Source organism: Acipenser ruthenus, chromosome 43, assembly GCF_902713425.1.
Source record: "Acipenser ruthenus chromosome 43, fAciRut3.2 maternal haplotype, whole genome shotgun sequence".
In the NCBI taxonomy this organism is placed as follows: domain Eukaryota; kingdom Metazoa; phylum Chordata; class Actinopteri; order Acipenseriformes; family Acipenseridae; genus Acipenser; species Acipenser ruthenus.
This window is the reverse complement of record NC_081231.1, coordinates 1,622,760-1,650,308: the sequence shown is the minus strand read 5'-3', so window position 1 is coordinate 1,650,308 and position 27,549 is coordinate 1,622,760. Positions and strand designations below refer to the sequence as shown.

Here is a 27,549-nt window from a genome sequence, read left to right as displayed (position 1 = left end):
TGACGTCACGGGGGTATTTCCGCGTGTGAGTCGAGTCGCTCTGAAACTAAGTGTAGGTAGGAGGGCAGGGCTGGGGTCAGAAATCTTAAAAAAAAAAACAATAATAACAATATTAATAATAAAAAAAACAACTTAAACTCTGAAATCCCCATACTTGGATCGACAGACATAAAAAAAAAAACAATCTAGGCGAGGCGTATCTTGGAGAGGAGGAAATGGACGGTAAGCAAACCTATTATTTTTTTGGGAAAAGCCCCAGTTTGCAAATGGACTTGCTGCACGTATTTGTGTGGAAAAAAAAAAAGAACTGATGTTGCAATCGGGCATCTATTTTTAACAGGGGGGGGGGGGGGGATGCAGTTTTTAAAATCCGATCTGTAATAAAGCGTTTGGGATTCATAATGTATGTGCGCGACAGCAAACTAAACTTAATATGCTAAAGCAAGGCCCGTCTGACGTCGCGTTTCATTGCTGGTGCTCTCATAATGAACATTTCTGCCTTGCAATGATAACCGAATAGTTTTCTGTTTACATTTTGCTCATATGCTGCGTTTTAATATTAATATCGTTGACGTGAATTCGGTTTCCCGTGGCAACTTGTTCCGCGTGTTGTTTTCCTACGTTCCCGGTGTAGACTCCCTCCCACTATCTTAAAAAATAATAAAGTTTTGGTCTGCATATTTTTTTTATCGATTGCTATACTTACCGTACCACTACAATCATTATTTGCAGTGTAAATAGAGTACTCTTGTCCGCCTACTGCAGGTGTAGCATATTTATTCTCAAATTAATTACGCGATTAGTTGTTTTTAATCGATGTAATCGCGTCACTTCACTTGACAGCGCAACGCCGGCGAAGCGCGCCCGTTACGTGTTTATAAAATGCGTTCACCCGTGTTTTTTAAGATTATATTTTTCAAAATGGTCTCCCCAGAACCGTGCTAAACTTGGTGTGAAGATTGATATGCATTTGATGTTCGCAAGCAATATCACGCTAAACGTTTCAAACCAACTTTAATGTGACCGTTTGTGAATCTATGCACAAACGCAGCGTCGCTCAATTCAAATTGGCTGTATTTGCATGACAATAAACAGTATTGTGTTGCCAAAGAACATACGTCATAAACAACTAAAATATATACAGACAGAGACAAACACATCCCCCTGTAGCATTAACGTTATCTTTTAATACTGAACCGTCTCCCTCCTCCCTCTATAGTGAATAACTCCCTCTCTCTAAACAGAATCCCTGCCTCCCTCTATATTAAACAGAATCCCCTCTCCCTATATTATATTATATATCACTATCCCTCTCTCCCCTCCCCGCCTTGCAATACAATCAAACAGTGGGTTTATTTTACTTTCCATTTTTAAGTTTCGGTGGTTTTTAGTTTCAGTTGAAGTTCCTGACAAGCAGACAGTCATTACTTGAGTCCCGTTGCACAACGGTCTGATCCATTCCTGGTTTTACTATGAGTTTTTAATAAGACACACCTGAGCTTGTTTCCTATACACGCTGGGGCTGATCAAGCTCCTGTTAAAACCTGGACTGGGTGACACTGCTGTGCAACAGGAGTCCGTGTGTGATACAGTAATTGCAGTCTGCACACAGGCAGTCTGTGGTGCTGTTGCAGGAGGTGATGTGTTTGTTAGGGTGTAGGAACGTTTCTGTGAGTCACGCTGGGAGTTTTTTTTCCGAGTGCTTCTGCTGAGCGGGTAGAAAGCCCTTTGACCTCGTTTTGAATCTTCCATGGAATCAGGTAAAAATTAGTCACACAAGAGTCTTCAACTGCTGTAGGATGTAAAGAAAACACGCTAACCTAAATATTGAGTTCTCTATACTAGACTGTATTGAATTAGCTGGCTCTCAGATCTCCAGTACAGCACTGAGTTCTCTATACTAGACTGTATTGAATTAGCTGGCTCTCAGATCCCCAGTACAGCACTGAGTTCTCTACACTAGACTGTATTGAATTATCTGGCTCTCAGATCCTCAGTACAGCACTGAGTTCTCTATACTAGACTGTATTGAATTAGCTGGCTCTCAGATCCCCAGTACTGAGTTCTCTGTACTAGACTGTATTGAATTAGCTGGCTCTCAGTTCCCCAGTACAGTACTGAGTTCTCTATACCAGACTGTATTGAATTAGCTGGCTCTCAGATCCCCAGTACAGCACTGAGTTCTCTATACTAGACTGTATTGAATTAGCTGGCTCTCAGATCCCCAGTACTGAGTTCTCTATACTAGACTGTATTGAATTAGCTGGCTCTCAGATCCCCAGTACTGAGTTCTCTATACTAGACTGTATTGAATTAGCTGGCTCTCAGATCCCCAGTACTGAGTTCTCTATACTAGACTGTATTGAATTAGCTGGCTCTCAGATCCCCAGTACAGCACTGAGTTCTCTATACTAGACTGTATTGAATTAGCTGGCTCTCAGATCCCCAGTACAGCACTGAGTTCTCTATACTAGACTGTATTGAATTAGCTGGTTCTCAGATCCCCAGTACAGCACTGAGTTCTCTATACTAGACTGTATTGAATTAGCTGGCTCTCAGATCCCCAGTACAGCACTGAGTTCTCTATACTAGACTGTATTGAATTAGCTGGCTCTCAGATCCCCAGTACAGCACTGAGTTCCCTATATAAGACTGTATTGAATTTCCTGGCCCTGCACATTGAAGACCTTTTATAACAAACGAAAGTGCACAGCTGCTAAGATTTTTTTAAGCTCGGATCACTTTTAAGCTCCGTACTGTGCCCTGCATGTTACAGACTGTAGTGGTTTTCTGCAGAGTATTTCATCCACTGTACAGCAGATCACACTGCCTGCTGCACAGTCTGTGGTCACACATGCTGTAGCTCAGGCTGAACCTTCTTCCTTTTGAGCTGCGTGTGAAAACCGCCATGAAAAATAAAAATGCTGCACTTCCAGATTCGCTAGTTCTTCAATTTAGAAGTCCAATGTTTGCATGCTCGCTTGTACCGCATAACAGTTAAGCCATTCCTGTCCTGAGAATTACAGTGCAACAAAATAGATCCATTCGTACGTGTTTTGCAAATTGATCAGGGACGGAAGCAGGACTCCTGATGCATAGCAGCGTGATCCATACCTGGTTTCACACCTGAGCTTGTTGCCTGTACACGCTGTGGCTGATCAAGCTGGTAGTAAAACCTGGAACGGGTGAAACTGCTATTGAACAGGAGTCTTGTTTTCATCTCTGTTGATACAGATCTCAAATGTGCAGAAGGAAACGATAGCAAGTTTCAATTGATTATCTACTTTAGGTCAAAGAAAGTTTGTATGCCTTCATCTTAGGAGATTATAGGGCAGCAGTGTGGAGTAGCGGTTAGGGCTCTGGACTCTTGACCGGAGGGTCGTGGGTTCAATCCCAGGTGGGGGGTCACTGCTGCTGTACCCTTGAGCAAGGTACTTTACCTAGATTGCTCCAGTAAAAACCCAACTGTATAAATGGGTAATTGTATGTAAAAATAATGTGATATCTTGTAACAATTGTAAGTCGCCCTGGATAAGGGCGTCTGCTAAGAAATAAATAATAATAATAATTTCTTTAACCTAGTGTAGCACCAAATGTTTATTTAACTGTTTTGTTGTTTTCTTCAAAAACGGACTTTTGAGACCTATATAACGATTTCTTTCTTTCTCTTAACAATAACAAAATGTGATGCAAAAAATAAAAAACTTAATCAGAAATGTGGGTGTCAGATATAGCTGTTCTTTTTTTTATTTTTATTCATGGTCTATTCCATAGCGTTGTCAGGTCATTCCCAGTAATATTGCAGTCGTTGTTTTTTCGGATAGCTTCTGGCGCGGTGATCAGCATTCACAATGTGTTTTTTAAATGCTTCAGTGAGTTCAGTCGTACAGTTTAGACGTTTAGGACACGAAGCACACTTAAGAATGTCATTCTTTCTGTTCGCAGTCTTCGTTTGGGATTCCCATCCTGTTCTGAATCAAGGTAAGAGACTTGAGGGTCAGCGGTGAAAGTAAACTAAAAATAAAATGATTTCACCTTAATATTGATTTGAACACGTCTCAGAGTGTCGTTATTTTATAGATACAGATATATAGACATCAATCTAGATAGTGTGTGTGTGTGTGTCTCTCTCTCTCTCTCTCTCTCTCTCTCTCTATTAATAGGCTTTCGATGCCATGGTAACCACACGTTTATTTGTCTGACTCTAATGTCTTTGTGATGTCATAACTAACGATGTAACAATCTACTGTTCCTTTCTATTTAAGCCTTCAGGCGTGATGGTGTCTCGTCTATTTATCCATTTATTTTCTTTCATTCTTCTATGCTGTACATCATCCAATTAATTTTTTTCTAAACCACAAACTTTGTCATCCATGGTGTGTCTTTTCCCTGTAAACTATTGATTCATTTTCTTTTTTATTTCTTATATTTGATGAGTGGTTCTGTATTCTTCTATATAATGATGCACCTGTCTCTCCTACATATTATATTTTATTACAATCTATGCAAAATATACCACATACAACGTTGCTATCCTTGCATGACCGATTTTTGTAAGACTGAATATTTTCTTTATTTGTGATTTCACTTATATCTTTACCAATATATCTGCACACTTTACATACGCATTTTACAGGTTTCAATGTCCCTTAATGTATCTACGATCCCTTTATGTTTACTGTGGACTAATATGTCAGCCAAATTTGCATCCCTTCTAAAAGCTATGATTGGTGCTTTCGCAAATATTTTTTTATTTTTTTTTCTGATATATGAAGTATATGTAAATGATTATCTATCTATCTCTCTATCTCTCTGTCTATCTCTCTAATCTCTCTATCTCTCTCTCTCTCTCTATCTCTAATTTATCTATCTATCTCTCTCTCTCTCTCTATCTCTATCTAATCTCTATCTATCTATCTCTAATCTATCTAAATTGGGTAGAAATGCATTGCACACCATTGTACTACAGAACAGTTTTTTGAAAATGAAAGCAACATGTTGTTATTCATTATAAAATGATGACAGTAAAACCTTTAACCTCAGTACAAAGACCACGTCACACTTCTTCACAATCTTGATTACAATGTAAAATCACCAGCAGTATCGAGGCCCCTGTGTGCAGTATCGAGGCCCCTGTGTGCAGTATCGAGGCCCCTGTGTGCAGTATCGAGGCCCCTGTGTGCAGTATCGAGGCCGCTGTGTGCAGTATCGAGGCCGCTGTGTGCAGTATCGAGGCCGCGGTGTGCAGTATCGAGGCCGCGGTGTGCAGTATCGAGGCCCCTGTGCGCAGTATCGAGGCCGCTGTGCGCAGTATCGAGGCCCCTGTGTGCAGTATCGAGGCCCCTGTGTGCAGTATCGAGGCCCCTGTGCGCAGTATCGAGGCCGCTGTGTGCAGTATCGAGGCCCCTGTGTGCAGTATCGAGGCCGCGGTGTGCAGTATCGAGACCCCTGTGTGCAGTATCGAGGCCGCGGTGTGCAGTATCGAGGCCCCTGTGTGCAGTATCGAGACCACTATGTGCAGTATCGAGGCCGCTGCCTGTAGTCTCCAGGGGTCTGATTTAGGACTTGTGCTTTAAGCTCCTGTAGGAGAGCTCTGCAGTCTTGTTCTTGTTGCGATTGACTCGGCGTGCTTATTACAGGAATGCCGGCAGGGCTGTCCAGCTCTCCGTACGTGGAGGTCATCGAGCAGCCCAAACAGAGAGGCATGCGCTTCCGATACAAGTGTGAGGGCAGATCCGCCGGGAGCATCCCTGGAGAGAAGAGCAGCGACACCACCAAAACACACCCTGCCATCAAGGTACCTGCCTCCGCAAGACCTCCCCCCTGCTTACGCTGCGCCCCTCCTGCTCTGCACAGGACCCCAGCACCTCTTCAGATCCTCAGCTAACGCGCTGTCCTTGCACTAGTGCACTGATAATATGTCTTTGTAGGTGTGTGATTACAGCGGTGTGCTGGGATTTTTAATAGTCTTTTACCCATGCCTCTCTGCGTTTCAGATTCATCACTATTCCGGGCCGGTTCGAGTGCGGATCTCTTTGGTGACTAAGACCCCCCCTTACAAACCCCACCCCCACGAGCTGGTGGGAAAGGACTGCAAAGAGGGCTACTACGAAGCTGACCTGCAGGACAGACGCATACACAGGTACCCCGAGACCAGCCGAGCGCCTCTTTCATAAGGGGGGTGCCCAAACTCCCACCAGTGACCTTTTGAGGAATTTGAAGTTCATTTAAATGGAATAAAACGTGTTAGTTACCCAACGCAAAACATGCATTCCCTGGTTTCCTATTATTTACGCAATTATTGAACAGCAATCAATAACACGCTAGTATGTCACTATGAGTGTTTAATATAGAACTTGTGGTGGTCAAACTGTTTTTAATGTAGAACTTGTCATGTGTCAAAGGTCACTGGGGGATTGTGTTCTGTTTTAAACTGCCGCTAACCTTGTTTTGTTGCCGTGGGCAGCCGTTGCCGGGGGCGCCAGGCAGCCCCCCCCCCCCCAAGCGATATTAAGTGGTGGTGCCTCTCGTTGCAGTTTTCAGAACCTGGGGATTCAGTGTGTGAAGAAGAAGGATGTATCAGAGGCCCTCAACAGCAGGATAAGGAGCCAAAACAACCCCTTCAACAGTATGTGTTCTTCAAAATCAGAACAGCCTTCCATCAGAACGATTCAAACGCACGCCTCGACGCTCGTGCTGTGACCAGAGAAGCTTTTCAGCGTTTGTAATTTTAGTCCTTGATAGTGTGCAAATCCTCTTTGTTTTTAGAGGAAGAATCCCATGTGTTTTAGAGGTCTCAGATGTGCAGTTTTGAAAGAAACACATGCTATCCCCCTTGGTTAAAGAAGTCTCAGCTGGCTCAAGCTGTGCTTTCGGTGAAAGTCGTACTTCCTTGGTTTGGGTGACGTTGTCCCCACTCCCTTCAAAGGCTTCTTGTCATTAACCAACCAGCTGCTTCCCCAAGTTGACACCCTTTCACCCATCAACCCAGAAGACACCTAGGAAGTGTAACAGATAACCGGAGAATAAGGCATAGAAACTGAGAACTTCCTTTGACCTATAGTACCCGGTGGCATGTTTTAAATCGAAACTAGAGCTTTGCTAGAACACGGGTTTCTTTCTGCATTTTGAGATTTTTTACAGTGAGTTAATTTATTGCAGTGTTGTGATTCCTGTATCAGAAAGGAAGCAATCGCTGTGCCTCTCCAGGGTTAAGTAAATCCATTTGAAATGTGTTCTCTTGCAGTCCCGGAAGATGAGATGAGGAATGAGGATTACGACCTGAATGCTGTTCGGCTTTGTTTCCAGGTCTATATCACCCTGCCCAATGGAGAACTCCACAGACTGGACCCTGTAGTCTCCCAGCCTATCTATGACAACCGTGAGTACGCTGCCCAGCCAGCCCCCTGCATTAGCAAACACAGCAGCGTGCCAGTGTATGAGAACACAGCAGCTCCCAGATATGCTTCAAGTTCTCCTCTGCTTGTGGAGGGGAGGGGGAGGGGTCGTGCTGTATTGTTGGTGTCGGTAGCTGCATGCCCTCCTTTGTCTCGCCGTGTTTTAACGTTATTTTTTATACGGTTCATCATTTGAAAACTGTTTAATTCTAAAAATTGAAGGTGCTTCTCAGAACTTAAATTATGTCATCGTAACCGCTGTGTTTGAGTGATGTCATCGCAATGGCTCTGTTTGAATGATGTCATCGTGACTGCTTTGAGTGATGTCATCGCAATGGCTCGGCTTGAATGATGTCATCGTGACGGCTCTGCTTGAGCGATGTCAACGCAGTGGCTCTGCTTGAATGATTTAATCGTGACGGCTCTGCTTGAATGATGTCATCGCGATTGCTGTGTTTGAGTGATGTCATCGTGACGGCTGTGTTTGAATGATGTCATCGCAGTGGCTCGGTTTGAATTATGTCATCGTGACGGCTGTGTGAGTGATGTCATCGTGACGGCTGTGTTTGAATGATGTCATCGCAGTGGCTCTGCTTGAATGATGTCATCGTGACGGCTGTGTTTGAATGATGTTATCGCAGTGGCTCTGCTTGAATGATGTCATCGTGACGGCTGTGTTTGAATGATGTCATCGCAGTGGCTCTGCTTGAATGATGTCATCGTGACGGCTGTGTTTGAATGGTGTCATCGCAGTGGCTCTGCTTGAATGATGTCATCGTGACGGCTGTGTTTGTCTCTAGGTGCCCCTAACACTGCAGAGCTGAAGATTTGCAGAGTGAATAAAAACTCAGGGAGCTGCAAAGGCGGAGACGAGATCTTCCTGCTGTGTGATAAAGTCCAGAAAGGTACGGTGAGCAAGCAGGGACAAAGTGTAAGAGCAAGCGCCATCTAGTGATCCGGGAAATGCACTGCACTCTGGTACTGATGCTTAATAATATAATGTCATTGTCAAAGCAGAACAGATTAGAGACTGTTGAGGATCTTTCAACCAATCAGAGTGCACGGTTTTGCTATGAAGCAGTATGTAATTCAATATGTTAACGTAACATTATTCAGCAGGTCTCATTCAACTTTATGAAGCAACATGAGTTCAATAAGCAGTGACTGAAGTGTTATTACGAGTGGAGCTCACATATTTAGATCAAGTTTAGATCAATGGACTAGACCCACTATATACACAAAAAACAATGAATCAAAACCTACGATCGGGAATCGCAACATTAGTTCTGCAACGTTTAAATCATATTAAAAACATACTTTTTAGGGTAAGATTTTCAGATTTTAATACATAAAGGCTAGATTTGATCAAGCTATATCCAAAGCCATATTTTTAGAGCATTTTACAGCACTGGGGGGGGGAGAGAGAATCACCCTGTATTGCATCAACCCTCCATGCGTGGTTATCCGGGGACTCCACTAAAACAGCTGATGCGATCCAGGTGGATTCCCCCAGTGCTGTAAAATACTCTGAAAATCCAGCCGAACTGACATTTTTCTGGGTTTGCTTCTTTGCCAGAAGACATCGAAGTGCGGTTCTTCCGAGACTCCTGGGAGGGGAAGGGTCATTTCTCCCAGGCTGACGTGCATCGCCAGGTGGCCATCGTCTTCCGCACGCCCCCCTACAGCAGCACCGCTCTGAGCGAGCCGGTCAAGGTGAAGATGCAGCTCCGCCGGCCGTCCGACAAGGAGGTCAGCGAGGCGATGGACTTCCAGTACCTGCCGGACGACACAGGTTATTCACTTACTGCGACTGTCCAAGCAAGTGCAGCCGTTTCTGAATTTGAATCTGTTTAAATCTTTATACGTCGTTTTTTGTTTTCCCTCTGAGCAGATCAGTACATGGTGAAAGAGAAGAGAAAGAGGACTCAAAACGCCTTTAATAATTTCGTGCTGAACGCCAGCTTCCCCGGTAGGTATGGCTTATATACAGCAAAGTTTTGTATCGCCTACAATTTTAGGATTGAACTATAAAACTAATGTCATTTTAAAAGTGTTATTGCAATCAAACAAACTAGAAATTGATAATTGCAAAAAAAAGTTTACCGGAAACCATAATAGTAGTAGTATTTCATGTCGGATTTCAAAATGTCACTTTTGGTTGACTTTAAGTGGGGAGTAGCTACACTCATAACCTGCCTGGTAACAGACACATCAAGATTAAATCTAGTTATGAGTGGTAGAGGCCAGCTGCAAGATTGCATCGTGTAGCCAATACAAATACAGTAAAACTTGACAGACAGCAGGTGACTGCGGGTGCATCCCACCCATTTTGAGGCTGCATGTTAGCCAATAGCAGTACAGTAGACCTGTGGAAAACATGATGTAAGATAAGCTTATTTTTTTACTTTTACAAAACCACAGGTAGGCTTAGCCTCCAAAGCCTCTTATGACAAATCGCCACTGTCGTGAAGCATATGGAAAAACGACAAAGCGGTGTGTAATTCAATATGCTGATGTGACAATATAAAATTTGTTCTATAGGGTAATGCAAAATGTTTGGCCAAACCTGTATGTGTTTAATATGTTTTCAACAGTCACAGAGCGGTGGTATTCGGATGCGACGCTGTTTCGACTATTAAAATAGCGAGCGGCTGTGTGTGTAGTGAACACGTTGGTTTGCCTGTTTCTACAGCTCTGGCCAAAAGTTTAGCATCACCATATAGAATAAAACAATTTTTCTTCATAAAATCGAATGAAACCTGCTGAATAATGTTACGTTAACATATTGAATCGCACTCCGCTTTGTAGTTAACTGAAAGTGACATTTTCGAAATCTAACATGAAATACTTCTACTATTATGGCTTCCGCTAGACTTGCAATATCATGTTGTAGTTTCTTTGATTACATGATGTTAAATATTGGAAGTGACTCTGCAGCAGCAGCAGCAGTTGTTGATGAAGCATAGTTTACCCCCCACCCCCCTAGTCTCTGTAAGTCGCTTTGGATAGAAGCTGAATTAGTCTGCAGTTCTAACTTGTCGTTCTTCACTAGGAGCCTCTGTAATGTCTCAAAGGCCTTTAGCCACAAGCAGAAGGAACGCAGACCTGACCAGATCACAAGCCAGCATGAGCCAGCCTGGTAAGCGGACAATGGGGTCTTGAGTTTTGCTCTAGTGGAGGAATAGATGAAGCAAAATGGTGGTTCATAGATTACACATTGGGCAATTTTTTCCTCCAGTCTGTCAATGAACTCTTATTTTTATTGAAAGAGATAAAATGCCAAAAACAGCCAGGTAAAATACAGTTCAAGTTGTCTTAAGCACTATATATATATATATATATATATATATATATATATATATATATATATATATATATATATATATATAATATAATATAATATAATATAATATAATATTTATTATTATTTATTTCTTAGCAGACACCCTTATACAATTGTTACAAGATAACACATTTTTACATACAATTACCCATTTATACAGTTGGGTTTTTACTGGAGCAGTCTAAGTAAAGTACCTTGCTCAAGGGTACAGCAGCAGTGTCCCCCACCTGGGATTGAACCCACGACCTTCCGGTCAAGAGTCCAGAGCCACTACTCCGCACTCCTGCCATAACTATATATATATATATATATATATATATATATATATATATATATATATATATAATATATATATATATATATAAATTACTGAAAAATTACATTCATTTCTTTATGATATCCACAGCTGGCGATGAACACGATTCATAAACTGTGTCGGACACGTTTTTTAATGAACCTTTTTTTTCTCCCATGCAGTGACTCCCGTAGTTCCTGCGAGACCACCTGCACCAGCCTCCACCCTGCCCTCAATGGGCAAACCCATGAACCTCTTCAGCCAGCCTTCCTTCCCCGCTTCCATGGACTTCTCATCGCAGTTCAGGCTCAACCAACAGCAGGAGAAGCAGCACAACCCCCTCCAGCATCAGCAGTTCAGCAGAAACCACTTCAACCCCTGCCCAGGCCAGCACACGACCGTAGCCCAAGTCTTCGCAACTTCCAATCAGCAGCCCCAAGCCAGCCTCCCAGTGCAAAACCTCCCGGGGTTACCCGGAACGGAGTACCCTACAGTCAACATCTCCGATCTGTTCGACACCCAGTGGGCCAGTCTCCAGAGCCAGGAGCCCCAGAACGCAGGGGGCACCCAAGGCAAGCACGACCCCGCCTTGGATTTCGAGTCCCCAGCCATCTCCAGCATCGGTGGGATGGAGTTCGACAGCATCACCGTTGACCAGACTTCCATCAACCTGGAAGGCATCGAGACCGAGGACTTCCAGAAGCTGCTTATAGACTCCCAGGGGCCCGGGGAGCTGAACCAAGCCCTAGGGGAGGCTGCCAGTGGTGGGGAACGACACCAACAGCCCTCCCTCCCTGCGCAGGGCCACGGTCACACCATGATGAGCTACCCCAGGAGCATCCTGAGCTTGATAAACAGCGGCGATGACGACGAGGCGGGCCTGGGGGCCTTCTTCACGAACGCGACCGCCGGCAATGAGATTTACAACTCCATGGACGACGATGACCGCTTGATGTCCATTCTGGACCAGAACTGGCCCAATCTGGACGGACAGCCGTCTGTTTAAAAAACACAGCCATACTGGGGACCTGCTTTTTAAAATTTAAAGGCATCTGCTGTTGGTTCTTCATAGGGGCGCCTCCGAGAGGGAGTTCAGTAACACTGCTGAGCTCTGTTAGAATCTAACCTTCATAAATGTTTCCCATGGTAAAAGCACAGCAGAAGCATTGGAAAGCACAGAGGTATGGTAAAGCATGGCAAACTAACCCTTATAAATGTTTCCCCATGATAAAAGAATAGCAAAGTGTGATCAAGCACATGGGAAAGAATAGCAAGGTGTGGTAAAGGATTCTGGTAGACATGACAAACGAGGGTAGACTACTGTAAAGAGAGCCAAAATACTGTGGTAAGCGTTTATAAGGGTAGTCAAGACCTGGAAACCCATGCAAAGCTCAGTCTTTCTATTCGTTTCATTGCAACAGTTTGTGATTTTAGAAGCCAGGAGTTGCTTCAGTAATCGCTGTCAGGATTGCAGGACGGTAAGCACCTTCAGGGCCAGCAGTCAGTTCCTGTTTTTCAGATCAATTCCCACTTCCCATTTCCTTTTAACCCATTGCCAACACATCAGAAATTGAGTCTTCAAACGAAAGCAGCTGAACAATCTCAATCGAGTGCGTCTTTAAAATATCGATTCCAATTCCATTCGGAAACCCCCGAGGACCTCTAGTTTTTAAAACCGTGCTGCCAACTAGATAGGTCAGGTAAAGTGGTATTTTAATATTGAGTTCTCAGAATCCTGCTTTGGCTTTGAGCTTGTCTGGAGAACTCGAAGTGCCTGTCCTCATCCCATTCACTGTCTCCTTCTACGATGTGAACAGTGTATGCCGTCCTGGCTGTGTCCCAGCGTCTTGGCATGTGAAGACAGACGTTTTGTCCAGACCTTGTACGTGCAGTCTGAATCGGGCACTGAGATAGCTACACCTGCCATGTCAGCATAGACAAGTTATTAAAGCAGGGATGGTGTGACTGGGTAGCATCACAGCCAAGACTTCTGAATGGCAGGAAGGAGACCCAGAGAGAGAGCTTGCAAGGTTTAACGCGCTTTTGCGCACTTTCATTATAAAATAACATACAAACAGGTTAACTACAAGAATATATATTTTTTTAATACCACGGTTGTAGACTGAGCTGCTGCTTTCACATAATAAACACGGTTTTAGAAAACTCCCTTACACACCAACAATAATGATCTATATACATTTAAACAGCACACATACCTGCACGCACTAACACCAGCATTAATTCTCACCACTAAATCTAAACTAACACCTGTGATCGCCCTTTTTATACAGGCTGGAGCCTAATTTTAATCATTTAATCACTTATTCAATTTACGGCTCCAGCCACTCGTTTTTGCAATAACTCCTGTTGCACAGCAGTTTCACCCATTCCAGGTTTTAACAGCTTGATTTGCCGCAGTGTGTGTGTAGGTAACAAGCTCAGGTGTGTCTTACTATTGTTAAGCTCCCAGTAAAACCAGGAATGGATCCAGCTGCTATGCAATGGGAGACTTGCTTCCATCCCTGTAGCAACCCATCAATGTACAGTAGCACCTGCCAGGCAGTCTCTCTAATGAATGAAGTAATGATAAAATTATGTAATATTAGAGTTTGTAAAAAGAGTGTAACAGTGGGCTGTGGTTTTGGATATGACATGTATGCATTTATGTGTATCTTTGTTTTGTATACATTATAAGTATTAATATTATATTAACAAATGATCTGTGTCTTTTTTTTTTTTTCCTCTCTCTTCAATGTGACGTTGTGATACATTACACCGATTAGGATGTTCTGTGTTAAATCGCATTGCCACATCCTGTGACTCGCTGCACCACACAGCAATCTGAATGCGTTCCTTCTGTTCGCTTAAAGACATTTCACACAATCACAGAGACACAGCCAATGTTAACAGTTGTGCCTTCATATAGGACCCCCCTGTGTCTCCCCACATGCAGTGGCTTGTATAGAAGTCATTTTGTTGGGTGTAGGATGTCTCTTAGGATTATGAGATTGCATGTAGTTCTGGCAGCTCAAGACCAAATACAGATAAGGATGTCTCTTGTAGTTAGAGACCCTGTATTCATCAAATGAACTGATTGTGAATCACAAAAAATAAGGAATATATATTATTATTATTTCTTTCTTAGCAGATGCCCTTATCCAGGGCGACTTACAATTGTTACAAGATATCACATTATTTTTAACATACAATTACCCATTTATACAGTTGGGTTTTTACTGGAGCAATCTAGGTAAAGTACCTTGCTCAAGGGCAGCAGTGTGGAGTAGTGGTTAGGGCTCTGGACTCTTGATCGGAGGGTCGTGGGTTCAATCCCAGGTGGGGGGGACACTGCTGCTGTACCCTTGAACAAGGTACTTTACCTAGATTGCTTCAGTAAAAACCCAACTGTATAAATTGGTAATTGTATGTAAAAATAATGTGATATCTTGTAACAATTGTAAGTCGCCCTGGATAAGGGCGTCTGCTAAGAAATAAATAATAATACAGCAACAGTGTCCCCCACCTGGATTGAACCCACGACCCTCCGGTCAAGAGTCCAGAGCCCTAACCGCTACTCTGACATCTGTACACATCTGGATCAGATCAGATTTCCTTCACCCTGTCGTGCCCGAGCATTATCGAAACATCAAAAGCTATTATTTAAAAGCTTATTTATAGAACTACATTACTTTTCTTGTACAAAACACTTTTTATATATTTTTTTTCTCCTGTCCGTCAACACATAATGTACTGCATATGAAAAATTCTGGCTTGTGAGGCTGATTTTAAAAATATATATATATATTTATTTTAATAGAGAGGGGTGGCTAAGCCTTGTGTCAGGTGTGATACAGAAATGGGCATTGCAGGGTTAGCGGTGATTGGTTGATTTATTTGATACATGACTTGATTTATTTGATAACATGTAGAGGGATACATTTCAGTACTGGCACTGAATAGAAAGCTGAAGTGTTATCGGATAACATCCTAAAATCAATCAATGTGTACTGGCACAGAATCAGAGGAACAAGATCACACGCATCATTTCCTCCAGTTTTCTCATGTTATTGCTTTGTGAACTGTTCTGAACACTGTCCCACAGCTGGCTTGAGCCAGCATTTATAGTTTTAACAGTTTAGCTTCAATCAACGTGATTAACCCTTTAAGGGACAGGTGTGTCCCACAAATCAAAAATGATGCAAACTTTATTTTTGCAACGAGGATCACAAAACAGCAGGGTTTCAATTTCACTGATGCCTTTTCTTGATTTTCAAATCAACGCGTTTAATGACTGGATTTATTGAATATTTTTTTTAAAGGCAGCATCAGCACACTCCTGTCGGCAATGCAATACAAGAGCTGGCACCAAGATCGACAGAAAGTGACCCTTACTCCTCCCAGTACCTAACAGTATGTGGGCTAAGTGACCTCAGTGCTGGTCACTTTATTGGTGATTAGAGAACGTCTGGGCACGCGCTCCAGGTCGAACCGGCTCTCGTAAATGGTGGGGCACAGCTTCCAGCGGTTCTTGCGGTAGATGCCCAGGTAGGTGTAGACGTCAGGCTTGTAGGACAGCTGGCACTTGATGCCCGTAGCCCGGATGGCAGCATCCAGCCTCACCACCTCCTCCTGGTCGGTGAAGGTCTGGTTGTAGACGCAGATGACGTGCCTGCTGTCCGAGGAGTCGGGCCCGCGGGGGCTCACCTTGGCCACGGCGATGTGGCCGTCGAGGATGGCGCGGGCGATGCCCTCCCAGGCGTGGTCCACCTTGAACCCGGAGTCCAGGTACATCAGCCACTTCCCGCTCAGCACGCCGTTGTTCAGGGCCAGCTCCTTGACCGTGTCGAAGGTCACCGGTCTCCCGCTGGCCTGCAGCCTCTCCCAGTCCTGCTGCAGGGCTGCCAGGTCGCCCTCGCTGTGGATGTAATGTGGCCCATACACCGCGATCCACCCAACAGGGCCCACGTTCCTCTCCGGATCCCCGAACCGGCGCACCTGGGACGGCAAGTTCGTCTCCAGCCAGTTCTCGAACTCGGCCCTGGGGGTCTTTCTGGCGTCAAAGACCACCCAGGGGTCCATGTCAGCCGCCATGGCCTCCGCAGCGTAGCTCTCTGCTAATAAGGGAGCGGGCGGACGCTGCTCTCCCTCTCCCTCTCTCTCTCCCCCGTGCAACTCCATGGGCTTTGATTCTTAATAAGCCAGCTGAGGCCACGCTGCTACCCCGCTTGGCTACAGAAAGGCTGTGAGTGAAGAAACAGACAGACAAACGTTAACAAGAGCCCTGACGTTTCTTCACTTCCCTGACGGTAAATCAGTGAATGAAGCTGCTTGTAAAGGGAGGGAAGGCTATCACCGGAACGGCACAGTGCTTTGGAGAGGACTCGACAACCTCGATAAACGCCATACCTAGTTTTTGCAATCGTTTAATAGTTGAATTGTTCATTAAAAAAAAAAAAAAAAACATGACAAAAATAAATACAGACTGAAATCAAATACGGAACTTCCTTATTCGCGATGCATTGTTAAATTGCAAAGACTGTTGTATTGCAGGAAGCAAGATTCTCCCAATTGAGCTTAATACATAAACTGTATTTAACTCTGTATTTAATATTAAATAATGGCGTTTTCGAAATGTGCGGCCTGTGCTCGTACGTCATCGGTAAAACAGCAGTCGTTTGGGTTGTACGTTGTTTGTTACTTAGGAAATGAAATCAAATAAATAAATAAATAAATAAATGGCGTTAGCAACTTTACACGTCAAACGTGCACCAACTAAAACAGTCCCTGTTTTATCGTTTTATGTCGAATATAAAAGGATATTCAGCGCATACTCACGTTTGTTTTAATGTTTATTTAACACAATTATATTTTTAAGTGAATGTTCGCCTCTCGGGTCTCTGTAACTATTTTGAAACAACTTTATTCACACTGAACGCCGCAGACATTCAACACAAAATGAGTTTTTGGAAGCTGTTCCACAAACTACCAGCAGGCGGCAACAGAGGGGTATTTAACCTTTTAATTACTGGTACGAAATTAGATTTATTATTTTTACTATTTCCATTAGGCATAACACAAATATTTAAAAATTATGACTATACATTTACTATACTGTATATGTCATTATACATTAACGACTGTGATTTTACGTTGTTAAATTAACCCCTTTGACATTATTTGATATATCAAAATGTGTATGCCAACAATGTAACGGTAGAGCAGAAATTAAAATTCAGCTTTCATTAAATGCACAGGCAAGCATTATAAAGCTCACGGAGATTAGGTAAAGCATATTAAAGAAAAAAAAATGGCAAACTACGCTAAACAATGTCATATGCACTGTATAATTATGACAAAACTAAACAAGTACTGTGCAGTATATATATATATATATATATATATATATATATATATATATATATATATATATATATATATATATATATATAAAGAAAGCGGCTAGGGTAAGCACATATTTTAAATACAAGTGAAATACCGTGCGGTCAGGTGATCCCCGGCACCCAACCCGTCTTTTTTCTCGTTTTCCTGCGCCGACTGCAGCTGCTTTTTTTCGAAGCGGGCGGGCGGGCTGTGAGACCCAGCGGAAACCCCGTTACTCCCCGCAGGGAGGCGCTGCTGCCGGTTCGCTCTGAGAAGGGAGAGAGAGAGAGAAAAAAACAAAACAAAAAAAAACGAGACATTATTTAGAAGAAAAAAAAGTCGAGATGCCGAGCAAAAAAAAGAAATATAACGCCAGATTCCCTCCGGTGAGTAATCTTAAAAAGCCGCGCGTTTACGCGTTAGATGGGCGGGTGTTTTTGTTTAAAATGTATTTTGAACTGAATGGGGGTTACGGCCTTGCAGATCAAGCGGATGCCGCGGGCTCAATTTGAGCGGCTCCCGGGTTCCGACACTGCTGCTGCGGACTCCTCTCTCTCTCTCTCTTTCGTGAAACTTTTTTATTTTACCTTTTAGTTTAGAGAAAGATTAGGTGTAGTTGTATTTGAAACCAAAACATTTTGTGTTTAAGAATGTAAACCGGTTTGGCAAGGCGCGTACTGTTCTTAACACGTACAGTCCTCAGTAATTCTCCAGTACTATCAAGCAATTACCGCCTGCCACTAAAAATGTATTTCACACAAAGCAAAAAGCGATGTTGAGAAATTGAAACCAGCAGCTGCTTGACAAGAAACCGCAAGCAATTAACGTGCTTTCACTTGCGGTTAATTCATGCAGAGTGGGGATCTTTATATATGTATATATATGTGTGTGTGTGTGTATATATATATATATATATATATATATGTGTGTGTATATATATATATATATATATACACACACACACATACTGTTCATTGTTCGCCATGCATCGTTTTCCGGTGTTTACTCGGCGATGGACTAAGACTCCCGTTGCTCAGCGGTGTAATCCATTCCAGAGCTTCTTATCGAAATACACTGAGCCTTGTACTGCTGGAATAGGTGAAACTGCTATTAAAAATGTACCCCCCAACTGCTGTTCTGTGGTTAGGGCTCTGGTCTCTTGACTGGAGGGTCATGGGTTCAATCCCAGGTGGGGGACACTGCTGCTGTACCCTTGAGCAAGGTACTTTACCTAGATTGCTCCAGTAAAAACCCAACTGTATAAATGGGTAATTGTATGTAAAAATAATGTGATATCTTGTAACAATTGTAACGTCTGCTAAGAAATTAATAATAATAATAAATATGTATGCCCAAGAAAAATGGATAAAGCTGGCTGATGCCACAGTTTCAGTCTTTAGGCACAAATTTAAGCCACTAGCAAACAATAATTCTTAATTAACACGATTCCCTGCCTGCTAGGATAGTGAAATAATCAACGATCAGTTATTGGCTAAAAGTGACAACAAAGTCATGCTTTCATGCGACTTCTCTAGTTGGCAGTTCTTCCTCTGTCGTGCTCTTTTTTTCTCAGTCTGCTTTTCACTTTCAAGCGATGCTTCCTATTCCTGCTATACGATCTGTAGCAGTGTTATGTTTATATTGTGTCTATGCGTTACATCATTGAAGCAATGGCACCCGTTACTTTGACAGGGCTGGCAATGAGTCTCCTATTGCACAGCAGCTTCACTCGTTCCAGGTTTTTGAACACAAAGCTTGATTGGCCACAGTGTGTATCGGTAACAAGCTCAGATGCGTCTTACTAGACTCGTAGTAAAACGAGGAGTGGATCAAACTGCTGTGCAACGGGAGTCTTATTGCGAGCCCTGCTTTCAGACTTGGTTTGCTGTCAGTCTCTAGAGACTGTTCATTCCTAAGTGATTATTAGTGGCGCTGGCAGCTGGCACTGTGAGATTCATATCCTTCTATGACTGCTGATCTATAGCTGATGAGAGCTCATTGATTCTCGCCTGCGTGGTGCTGTTTTTTTTGGCACGGAGAGCTGGGTACAGCGAACACTTTGAAACACCCACTAAACCAAAGCTGTGTAGCCTTTCTTGTCTAAAGGAGCTATCTCGATAACCAGAGAGTCATTTTGAAGAGAGTGTGGAGTAGTGGTTAGGGCTCTGGACTCTTGACCGGAGGGTCGTGGGTTCAATCCCTGGTAGGGGACACTGCTGCTGTACCCTTGAGCAAGGTACTTTACCTAGACTGCTCCAGTAAAAACCCAACTGTATAAATGGGTAATTGTATGTAAAAATAATGTGATATAATTATTTATTCCTTAGCAGATGCCCTTATCCACGGTGACTTACAATTGTTACAAGATATCACATTATTTCACATTATACAGATATCACATTATTATTATTTTTTTATATCTTGTAACAATTGTAAGTCGCCCTGGATAAGGGTGTCTGCTAAGAAATAAAAACTTAATAATAATATTTCAGAAGACAATTTTTGAATGAGAGGAGGCCATTCAGCCTGTCAGCGCTCGTCCGGTTCCTAAAAAAACAGATTGATCTCAAAACTTTAAGTCGGGTCTTAAAGGATCCCAGTGATTCAGCCTCAACAGCATGACCAGGTAACCCATTCCATCCCCTCACCACTCTCTGAGTGAAGAAGCGTCTCCTTCCCTCTGTCGTGGTGACTTTATGATGGTGTGTTTTGAAGGGGTTGGATGAGCTCTGATGCGTGGCTTCTTCTTCCCTTCTTTCTCAGGCTCGTATAAAGAAGATCATGCAGACGGATGAAGAGATTGGGAAAGTTGCAGCGGCAGTGCCTGTCATTATCTGTATCCTTCAAACCCGGGGTGCTCGTGGGCTTGTCTAACCCAGGGCTCAAAACTCCGTTCCTGGAGAGGGAGGGGGGAGTTGGGAGTTATTGGTCTAAATTATTATTTCATTAATTGGACACTCTTCTCTCCAGGCCTCACAATGTTTACCTTGAATCAAGTGCATTTTTAAATTATTATTTTTTTTTTCAAATCATCAACTGTAAAAGACCTTGATAAAATTGAACAATTAATTTAATCAATAAAGTTAATTGAGAGCTTGAGTGAAACCCAGAAGCCCCCGGAGGACTGGAGCGTGACACCCTTGCTCTAATGCTTCCAGCTGTTGTCAAACATGCTTATCAATGTAGATGCTGCCCTGAATTGATTTGTATATTCAATGCTTATTCAACGCCTAATACATGTGCTTTATATATAAATGCTTCAGTAATTACCATATATTAATATATAGCAGTTCTAGCTATAGCAAAACTTGCATTTACATACAGCTGTTGGATATGTCTTTATAATATATAGCACTAGACCCTGATATTGATGCGATCCAGCCCTCTGAAATGTCTTTATAATATACAGCACTAGACCCTGATATTGTGCGACACAGCCCTCTGAAATGTCTTTATAATATACAGCACTAGACCCGGATATTGATGCGATCCAGCCCTCTGAAATGTCTTTATAATATATAGCACTAGACCCTGATATTGATGCGATCCAGCCCTCTGAAATGTCTTTATAATATATAGCACTAGACCCTGATATTGATGCGATCCAGCCCTCTGAAATGTCTTTATAATATATAGCACTGGACCCTGATATTGATGTGATACAGCCCTCTGAAATGTCTTTATAATATACAGCACTAGACCCTGATAGTGATGCGACCCAGCCCTCTGAAATGTCTTTATAATATACAGCACTAGACCCTGATATTGATGCGATCCAGCCCTCTGAAATGTCTTTATAATATATAGCACTAGACCCTGATATTGATGCGATCCAGCCCTCTGAAATGTCTCTATAATATATAGCACTAGACCCTGATATTGATGCGATCCAGCCCTCTGAAATGTCTTTATAATATATAGCACTAGACCCTGATATTGATGCGATCCAGCCCTCTGAAATGTCTTTATAATATATAGCACTAGACCCTGATATTGATGGGATACAGCCCTCTGAAATGACTTTATAATATATAGCACTAGACCCTGATATTGATGGGATCCAGCCCTCTGAAATGACTTTATAATATACAGCACTAGACCCTGATATTGATGTGATCCAGCCCTCTGAAATGTCTTTATAATATATAGCACTAGACCCTGATATTGATGCGATCCAGCCCTCTGAAATGTCTTTATAATATATAGCACTAGACCCTGATATTGATGCGATCCAGCCCTCTGAAATGTCTTTATAATATACAGCACTAGACCCTGATATTGATGCGATCCAGCCCTCTGAAATGTCTTTATAATATACAGCACTAGACCCTGATATTGATGCGATCCAGCCCTCTGAAATGTCTTTATAATATATAGCACTAGACCCTGATATTGATGCGATCCAGCCCTCTGAAATGTCTCTATAATATATAGCACTAGACCCTGATATTGATGCGATCCAGCCCTCTGAAATGTCTTTATAATATATAGCACTAGACCCTGATATTGATGCGATCCAGCCCTCTGAAATGTCTTTATAATATATAGCACTAGACCCTGATATTGATGGGATACAGCCCTCTGAAATGACTTTATAATATATAGCACTAGACCCTGATATTGATGGGATCCAGCCCTCTGAAATGACTTTATAATATACAGCACTAGACCCTGATATTGATGTGATCCAGCCCTCTGAAATGTCTTTATAATATATAGCACTAGACCCTGATATTGATGCGATCCAGCCCTCTGAAATGTCTTTATAACATACAGCACTAGACCCTGATATTGATGCGATCCAGCCCTCTGAAATGTCTTTTTAATATATAGCACTAGACCCTGATGTTGATGGAATAGAGTATCACTGACCCAGGCACCACTGTTATAGCACCATGAAGCTCGACTAGGTTGTGAGCAGTGCAATGCCGAACCCGAGTCCCGAACCTCCTTGACTTCCTCTGCAGCTCGGGCCCTCGAACTGTTCCTCGAATCCCTCCTGACCAAGGCCTGCCACGTGACGCAATCCCGAAACGCCAAAACGATGACCTCGTCACATCTGTAAGTACCGGGCGAGACTCGAGAGCCCGTGTGCTTGTTACAGACTGGCATTGTGCAGCTCTGTCTCCTGCATCGATTGACCGAGATGCCATGTTGCCACTGTAGTTCCCTGCTGCGGTGCTGGCGCTGTGATTGAAGTGATGATGCCCGAGGCACCTGGCATGCATCGTTACTGTGTTCTGTTGATCCTATCCTCCCTTATCATATACAATATGCAGTCTTTGGGTCAGGATTACACAACAAGGGCCATTCTAGCCCAAGTATCTGTTTACAAACATACCAGCCAGAGTCACTTCATTGAACCAATTACGCCTTCTATTCAGGTATTTAATATATAAATGTATAATATTTGCTCCTTTGAGAGATATATACAACTTATCGAAATGTTGGGCAGCCGGCTCTTTGAGCTAATATATGCAGGGCAGCAGTGTGGAGTAGTGGTTAGGGCTCCGGACTCTTGACCGGAGGGTCGTGGGTTCAATCCCAGCTGTACCCTTGAGCAAGGTACTTTACCTAGATTGCTCCAGTAAAAACCCAGCTGTATAAATGGGTAATTGTATGTAAAAATAATGTGATATCTTGTAACAGTTGTAAGTCGCCCTGGATAAGGGTGTCTGCTAAGAAATAAATAATAGTAATAATAATAATAATAATAATATATGTATATGTTCTGGTTGATTGTTTTTCCCCTGTTAGGATATAGGGCCTGTTTGTATTATTTATTTATTTATTTATTTATTTATTTATTTATTTATTTGGCAGACGCCTTTATCCAAGGTGACTTACAGGTGTTACAGGGCAAGCTTACAGCAAGTGCAGTTTACAGTAAGTGCAATAGTACGATGAAAATACAACATGAACTTGGAATACAGCAAGTTTATATCTACAATGACATATTAGTAGTGAAGGGGTCAAAACATGGTGCTGAGGTCAGGCAAGTCCAGTGCAGAGTAGGAGGGGTCGATTCTGCTGTGTTTGGGTACTGCATTTATTTTTGTATGTCATATATAGAACTTCTATGCAATTGGGACATTTCTTCTACCGTGGCGTGAAGGGCGCTGTATACACGTGTGTTTGTATTGTTGAAGCGCTGGTTTTGTTGCCTTGCAGAAAGCAGTGCATTGAGCTGGAGCAGCAGTTTGACTTCTTGAAGGACCTGGTAGCGGCTGTGCCTGACATGCAGGGAGATGGAGAGGACCCCCCCACTGACAGGGGGGAGAGGGGGGCGCGCAGGTGGGTCTCCCACTGCCCCGGGACGGATTTGAAACTGAGCCATTTGTTAAATCTCAACATACAAAACAATGTTTTTGTTTTTTTTACATTCTGATTATTAATAAGGTAACATTTCTGAGAGTCAAATGAACAGTGCTCATTTTTTAAGTAGGTTTAAAGCTTGACTGAGCTCTTTTACCAGTGTGTTTTGATGTGACGGAAAGTACATTTGGGTGTCCTGTCTCCCCTTTTCTTTTTAGAGGGAGAAAGCCGGGATCCGGTCGGAAAAATGGAGGCGCGGGAATGAAAGGGAAAGATAAGAAGCAGTCGGGGACAGAGTCCGAACAGGAGGTGGGTCTGAGCCACACTACTGCAGTGTCAGGGCTTGAAACACACCAGCCCTGCTGCTGCACCCAGTCCTGGGGTTCAGAGCTCCCCTCAATGAAGTCTAGTATTATTATTATTATTAATATTGAAATGATCAGGAGCCAGGAGTTTGAGCAGGGTTAGAAACTCTCACTAGCCCTGCTGCTGCTGCTGCTGCACCCAGTCCTGGGGTTCAGAGCTCCCCTCAATGTAGTCTAGTATTATTATTGTTAATATTGAAATGATCAGGAGCCAGGAGTTTGAGCAGGGTTAGAAACTCACACTAGCCCTGCTGCTGCTGCTGCTGCTGCTGCTGCACCCAGTCCTGCACAATGAAGTCTAGTATTATTATTGTTAATATTGAAATGATCAGGAGCCAGGAGTTTGAGCAGGGTTAGAAACTCACACTAGCCCTGCTGCTGCTGCTGTTGCTGCACCCAGTCCTGGGGTTCAGAGCTCCCCTCAATGAAGTCTATTATTGAAATGACCAGGAGTTTGAACAATCAGACCCCTAGTAATTCTACTCTTAGTTAACTGATCTCACTTCTCATCACAGCATGAATAAGCCACATGTGTAGGTTTACTACTAGGAGTTGTTTGTGCAGCTGTATGCGGAACAATTAATTTAACATCGAACTCAACCAGTAAAATATAAGGTCATGTTAAAGAAAACTGTTGTTTTGTGGCATTCTGCATTTTGTCCACTCTGTTGGTTCGTTTCGGTTTCCTGTAGAGAGAGTGAGTGGTGAAGGCTCTAGTACACTGAACGGTGAGTAATAAGCCACTGTAACGTTGCTCATCTGTTAATAAACTCGCAGCTGAAAGGGTCCTGCCTCTTTCCAAGCTCACACTGTCTTTCCACCCCGATCGCAGGACGACTCTGAAGACAGTGAGACAGAAGGAGAGGAGGATGAAGAGGAGGAGGAGATGGTTTCTCAGCCCAGCAGTACAAACCCCCGCCCTGCAGCCAGGTTTCAGAGGTGAGATCCCTGCTTAACCCTTTGCGGTCCTGTGTCGGACCTGGTCCGACATTGCAATTTTCCCTTTCCGGTTGAATGTTGGACCCTGTCCGACATCATCAAAAAGACGCAAAAAACAGGTCTCTAGTCGTTTTTTTCTCCGGAAAAAGCAGACAAAACCATTCAATGGCCGAGTGAGACCGATAGGAGCCGAGAGAAGCTGAAAAAAAGGGGCGTATCGAATGAATACAGATCGCCCCGACACCACATAGATAACACAGACATACACAAACAAGATAGCTGCTTCTGTATCCAGCTCTCAGAGAATATCACAGACATTTGCAGAGCTTTTTGAGATGTTATAGTAATAAAATAATGACTCGGATCACATTATTGAGGAGTTTGGTGACAAAACGAGTGATCAGGAGATGATTTATCGGTATGTACGACTATGAAGAGGTATGTGAAAAATACAGTGAACGAGGGGTGGGGCGGGGCTGGGGATGGAGTACTGAGTGTCCTGTTGATAGTGCCTTTTAAACCTGTTTTACTGTGAAAAAAAATATATTTTAAACAGTCTAAAATAAACTGCGCGTGTGAAAATAAATTGGACCTGACGCGCTGAATAAATGGACCGCAGAGGGTTAAAACATTCTGCTCAAATGGTGTAACTTCTGTGTGCATGAAGGGCTAGAAAAAAGAAAGTGTGAAATGTACATAAACTGATTTGTAGTTTAGTCCAGGGGTGTTGAAGCAAGTCTGGATGGAAGCTTAACTGCTAAAACAATTTAGAACAGGGTTGGAACAAAGACCAGGAGTGGAAGAATCAGCTTAGGCCACCCCTGTCCTGGACGCAGTGATGGTTTGGACTCCTGTTTGGCTCAAACCTCCTCCTTCCTTGTTTCAGCTCTGCGGCGCCGCCCTACCTGCAGATGGGCTCCATGCAGGCGGTGCTGGGGGTGCCGGTGACCACGCCCCCAGCCCCGCCCCCGGCCCCGCCCCCCAGGCACCACGAGGGCAGCGATGATGAGGACTACGACTCCTAGCCTCCCTCTTTTTAATTTTTACTTTTAGTTTTAAGTTTTACTGCATTGTGTGTGTGTGTGCGTGTGCGTGTACGGGGGGGGGGGGGAGGGGAATATACAAAATGCAGCTCTTTGTAAGACACAACCACAACAGCAAGAACAGGTTGCGTATTCCGAGTTCAGCTTTTTATGAACTTTGTATTTTTTTTTCTTTTTTTTTTTTCTTTTTTAAATCCTCTGTCTTTTAAAGCACAAGGAACAACATGGTTATTTATGTAATATTTTATATATGTCTGTTTTATCTTACTTGATCCAACACACTCAACCAAATCTGTCTGGTGTCTTCATCAGTGCTATCCCACCTGACTTACTTACTTATTTGTTCCCACTCAGTACACACTGTGCTCTCCTTGCTCTTTTTAATGCAGCAGAAAAAAACCTTTTTGTCATCCCAAAAACCAGACAAGTTGGTTTGTATCACCTTAATTGAGTCGTATTTTTAAAGAAGACTAAAATGTCTTTACAGCAGAAGATCTTTTTTTTTTTTTTTGGTATGATGAGGGTGGGCAGTAGCTTAATAGTTGCAGCACCAGACTGCAATGTCTGTGCAAGGGTGTGGGCTCGAACCTGCATCTTGGGTGGCTCGGTGGTCACGCCGTTCCACCCTGGTTTAAGTGTCATAGGATGCCTGTTTTAAACTCGGTTGAATTCAGTCAGTCCTGGAATCAATGGAAGCGGTAGCTATGGCCGTTATTGCTGTAGATGCATGTTATTAATGATTAGCAGCAGTGTTGGGTGACACAGGCAGCATTGCTGCTCACTAGCACACAGAAACTACAGAATGGAAACCTGCAGGAGTTTTTTGTTTTAGTGTATTTTTCTAATGTATTGTTCCGTTGCCATTTCAGGCGCCCAGAACTTCTCCCTTCTCAATCTCTGACGTTCGTTTTGAAACAAATGAGAAGCAAACACATTTTATAGTCTTGCGTTTTGTTTTTGTTCTTTATTTACCTCTGCGGTTCAGCGGGAGGGCGGTGACGTTCATAAGAGAGATGCGTTTTCTCAAACTGATGAGATTTAGACATTAAGAGTTTTTAATGAATTTAAGTTATACATTTTAGAGATCTCTCTCTTCAGCTGTACTGAGATAATGTCCACGTTGTTCAAACTGTTTCCTTCTCCTGTACGTTTTGACAAAAGAAAATACAACCGATTGTCTAAATGTATTTGTAACGAGAAACCGGGTAAACTCAATGACTCCCAGACAAACAATTCCAAATAAAATATCTAATGCTTTTATGTAGGATCACTGTGGAGGGGGAGGGAAGTGTACCTACCGGTACATTTTGGTTTCTGCCTCTGGTGTAAAGATATTTAACAACCTGTTATCTACAAAACACATTAAATACAAAAATATTATTGACAGAAACTCATTTTTTTTAAATATCTTTTGAAGCTGCAGTGCTGCTTCGTTCCTGTGAGTGGCGCTGCAGTAAAGCAACACAAACAA

General features: G+C 43.0%; 3 protein-coding genes across 6 annotated transcripts in view; 2 read left to right on the top strand and 1 right to left on the bottom strand.

Moving 5' to 3' along the window:
• On the top strand, positions 1-13,754 carry LOC117962714 (putative transcription factor p65 homolog). Of its 3 annotated transcripts, none has more exons than XM_059012128.1 (11): positions 1-222; positions 3,946-3,981; positions 5,640-5,797; positions 5,997-6,142; positions 6,537-6,628; positions 7,247-7,381; positions 8,198-8,302; positions 8,977-9,189; positions 9,289-9,366; positions 10,450-10,536; positions 11,218-13,754. In XM_059012128.1, the coding sequence occupies exons 1-11, from the start codon at positions 216-218 to the stop codon at positions 12,039-12,041; spliced, it is 1,881 nt and encodes a 626-aa protein (XP_058868111.1). In that variant the 5' UTR covers positions 1-215; the 3' UTR covers positions 12,042-13,754. The 3 variants fall into 3 exon arrangements, with proteins under 3 accessions (XP_058868111.1, XP_058868110.1, XP_058868112.1); XM_059012127.1 differs by having other exon boundaries at positions 8,974-9,189; XM_059012129.1 differs by lacking the exon at positions 3,946-3,981 and having other exon boundaries at positions 8,974-9,189.
• Positions 13,150-16,225, bottom strand: LOC117398587 (UPF0696 protein C11orf68 homolog). The gene has a single exon (XM_059012130.1). It carries the CDS (start codon positions 16,211-16,213, stop codon positions 15,455-15,457), a length of 759 nt encoding a protein of 252 aa, XP_058868113.1. The 5' UTR covers positions 16,214-16,225; the 3' UTR covers positions 13,150-15,454.
• Positions 16,226-16,235: 10 nt separating this feature from the next.
• Positions 16,236-27,549, top strand: part of LOC117967775 (dr1-associated corepressor-like) — a 12,881-nt gene continuing 1,567 nt past the window's right edge. Inside the window, exons 1-7 of one of the 2 annotated variants that reach the window (XM_059012132.1) lie at positions 16,236-16,341; positions 20,180-20,252; positions 22,384-22,477; positions 23,588-23,710; positions 23,950-24,040; positions 24,929-25,035; positions 25,922-27,549. The exon at positions 25,922-27,549 is cut by the window's right edge and continues 1,567 nt beyond it. In XM_059012132.1, the coding sequence (XP_058868115.1) occupies positions 20,198-20,252; positions 22,384-22,477; positions 23,588-23,710; positions 23,950-24,040; positions 24,929-25,035; positions 25,922-26,060 (609 nt within the window). In that variant the 5' untranslated portion in view covers positions 16,236-16,341; positions 20,180-20,197 and the 3' untranslated portion in view covers positions 26,061-27,549. Of the gene's footprint in view, positions 16,342-17,647; positions 17,803-20,179; positions 20,253-22,383; positions 22,478-23,587; positions 23,711-23,949; positions 24,041-24,928; positions 25,036-25,921 lie in introns of those variants that run through there. The other variant, XM_059012131.1, reaches the window with a different exon arrangement.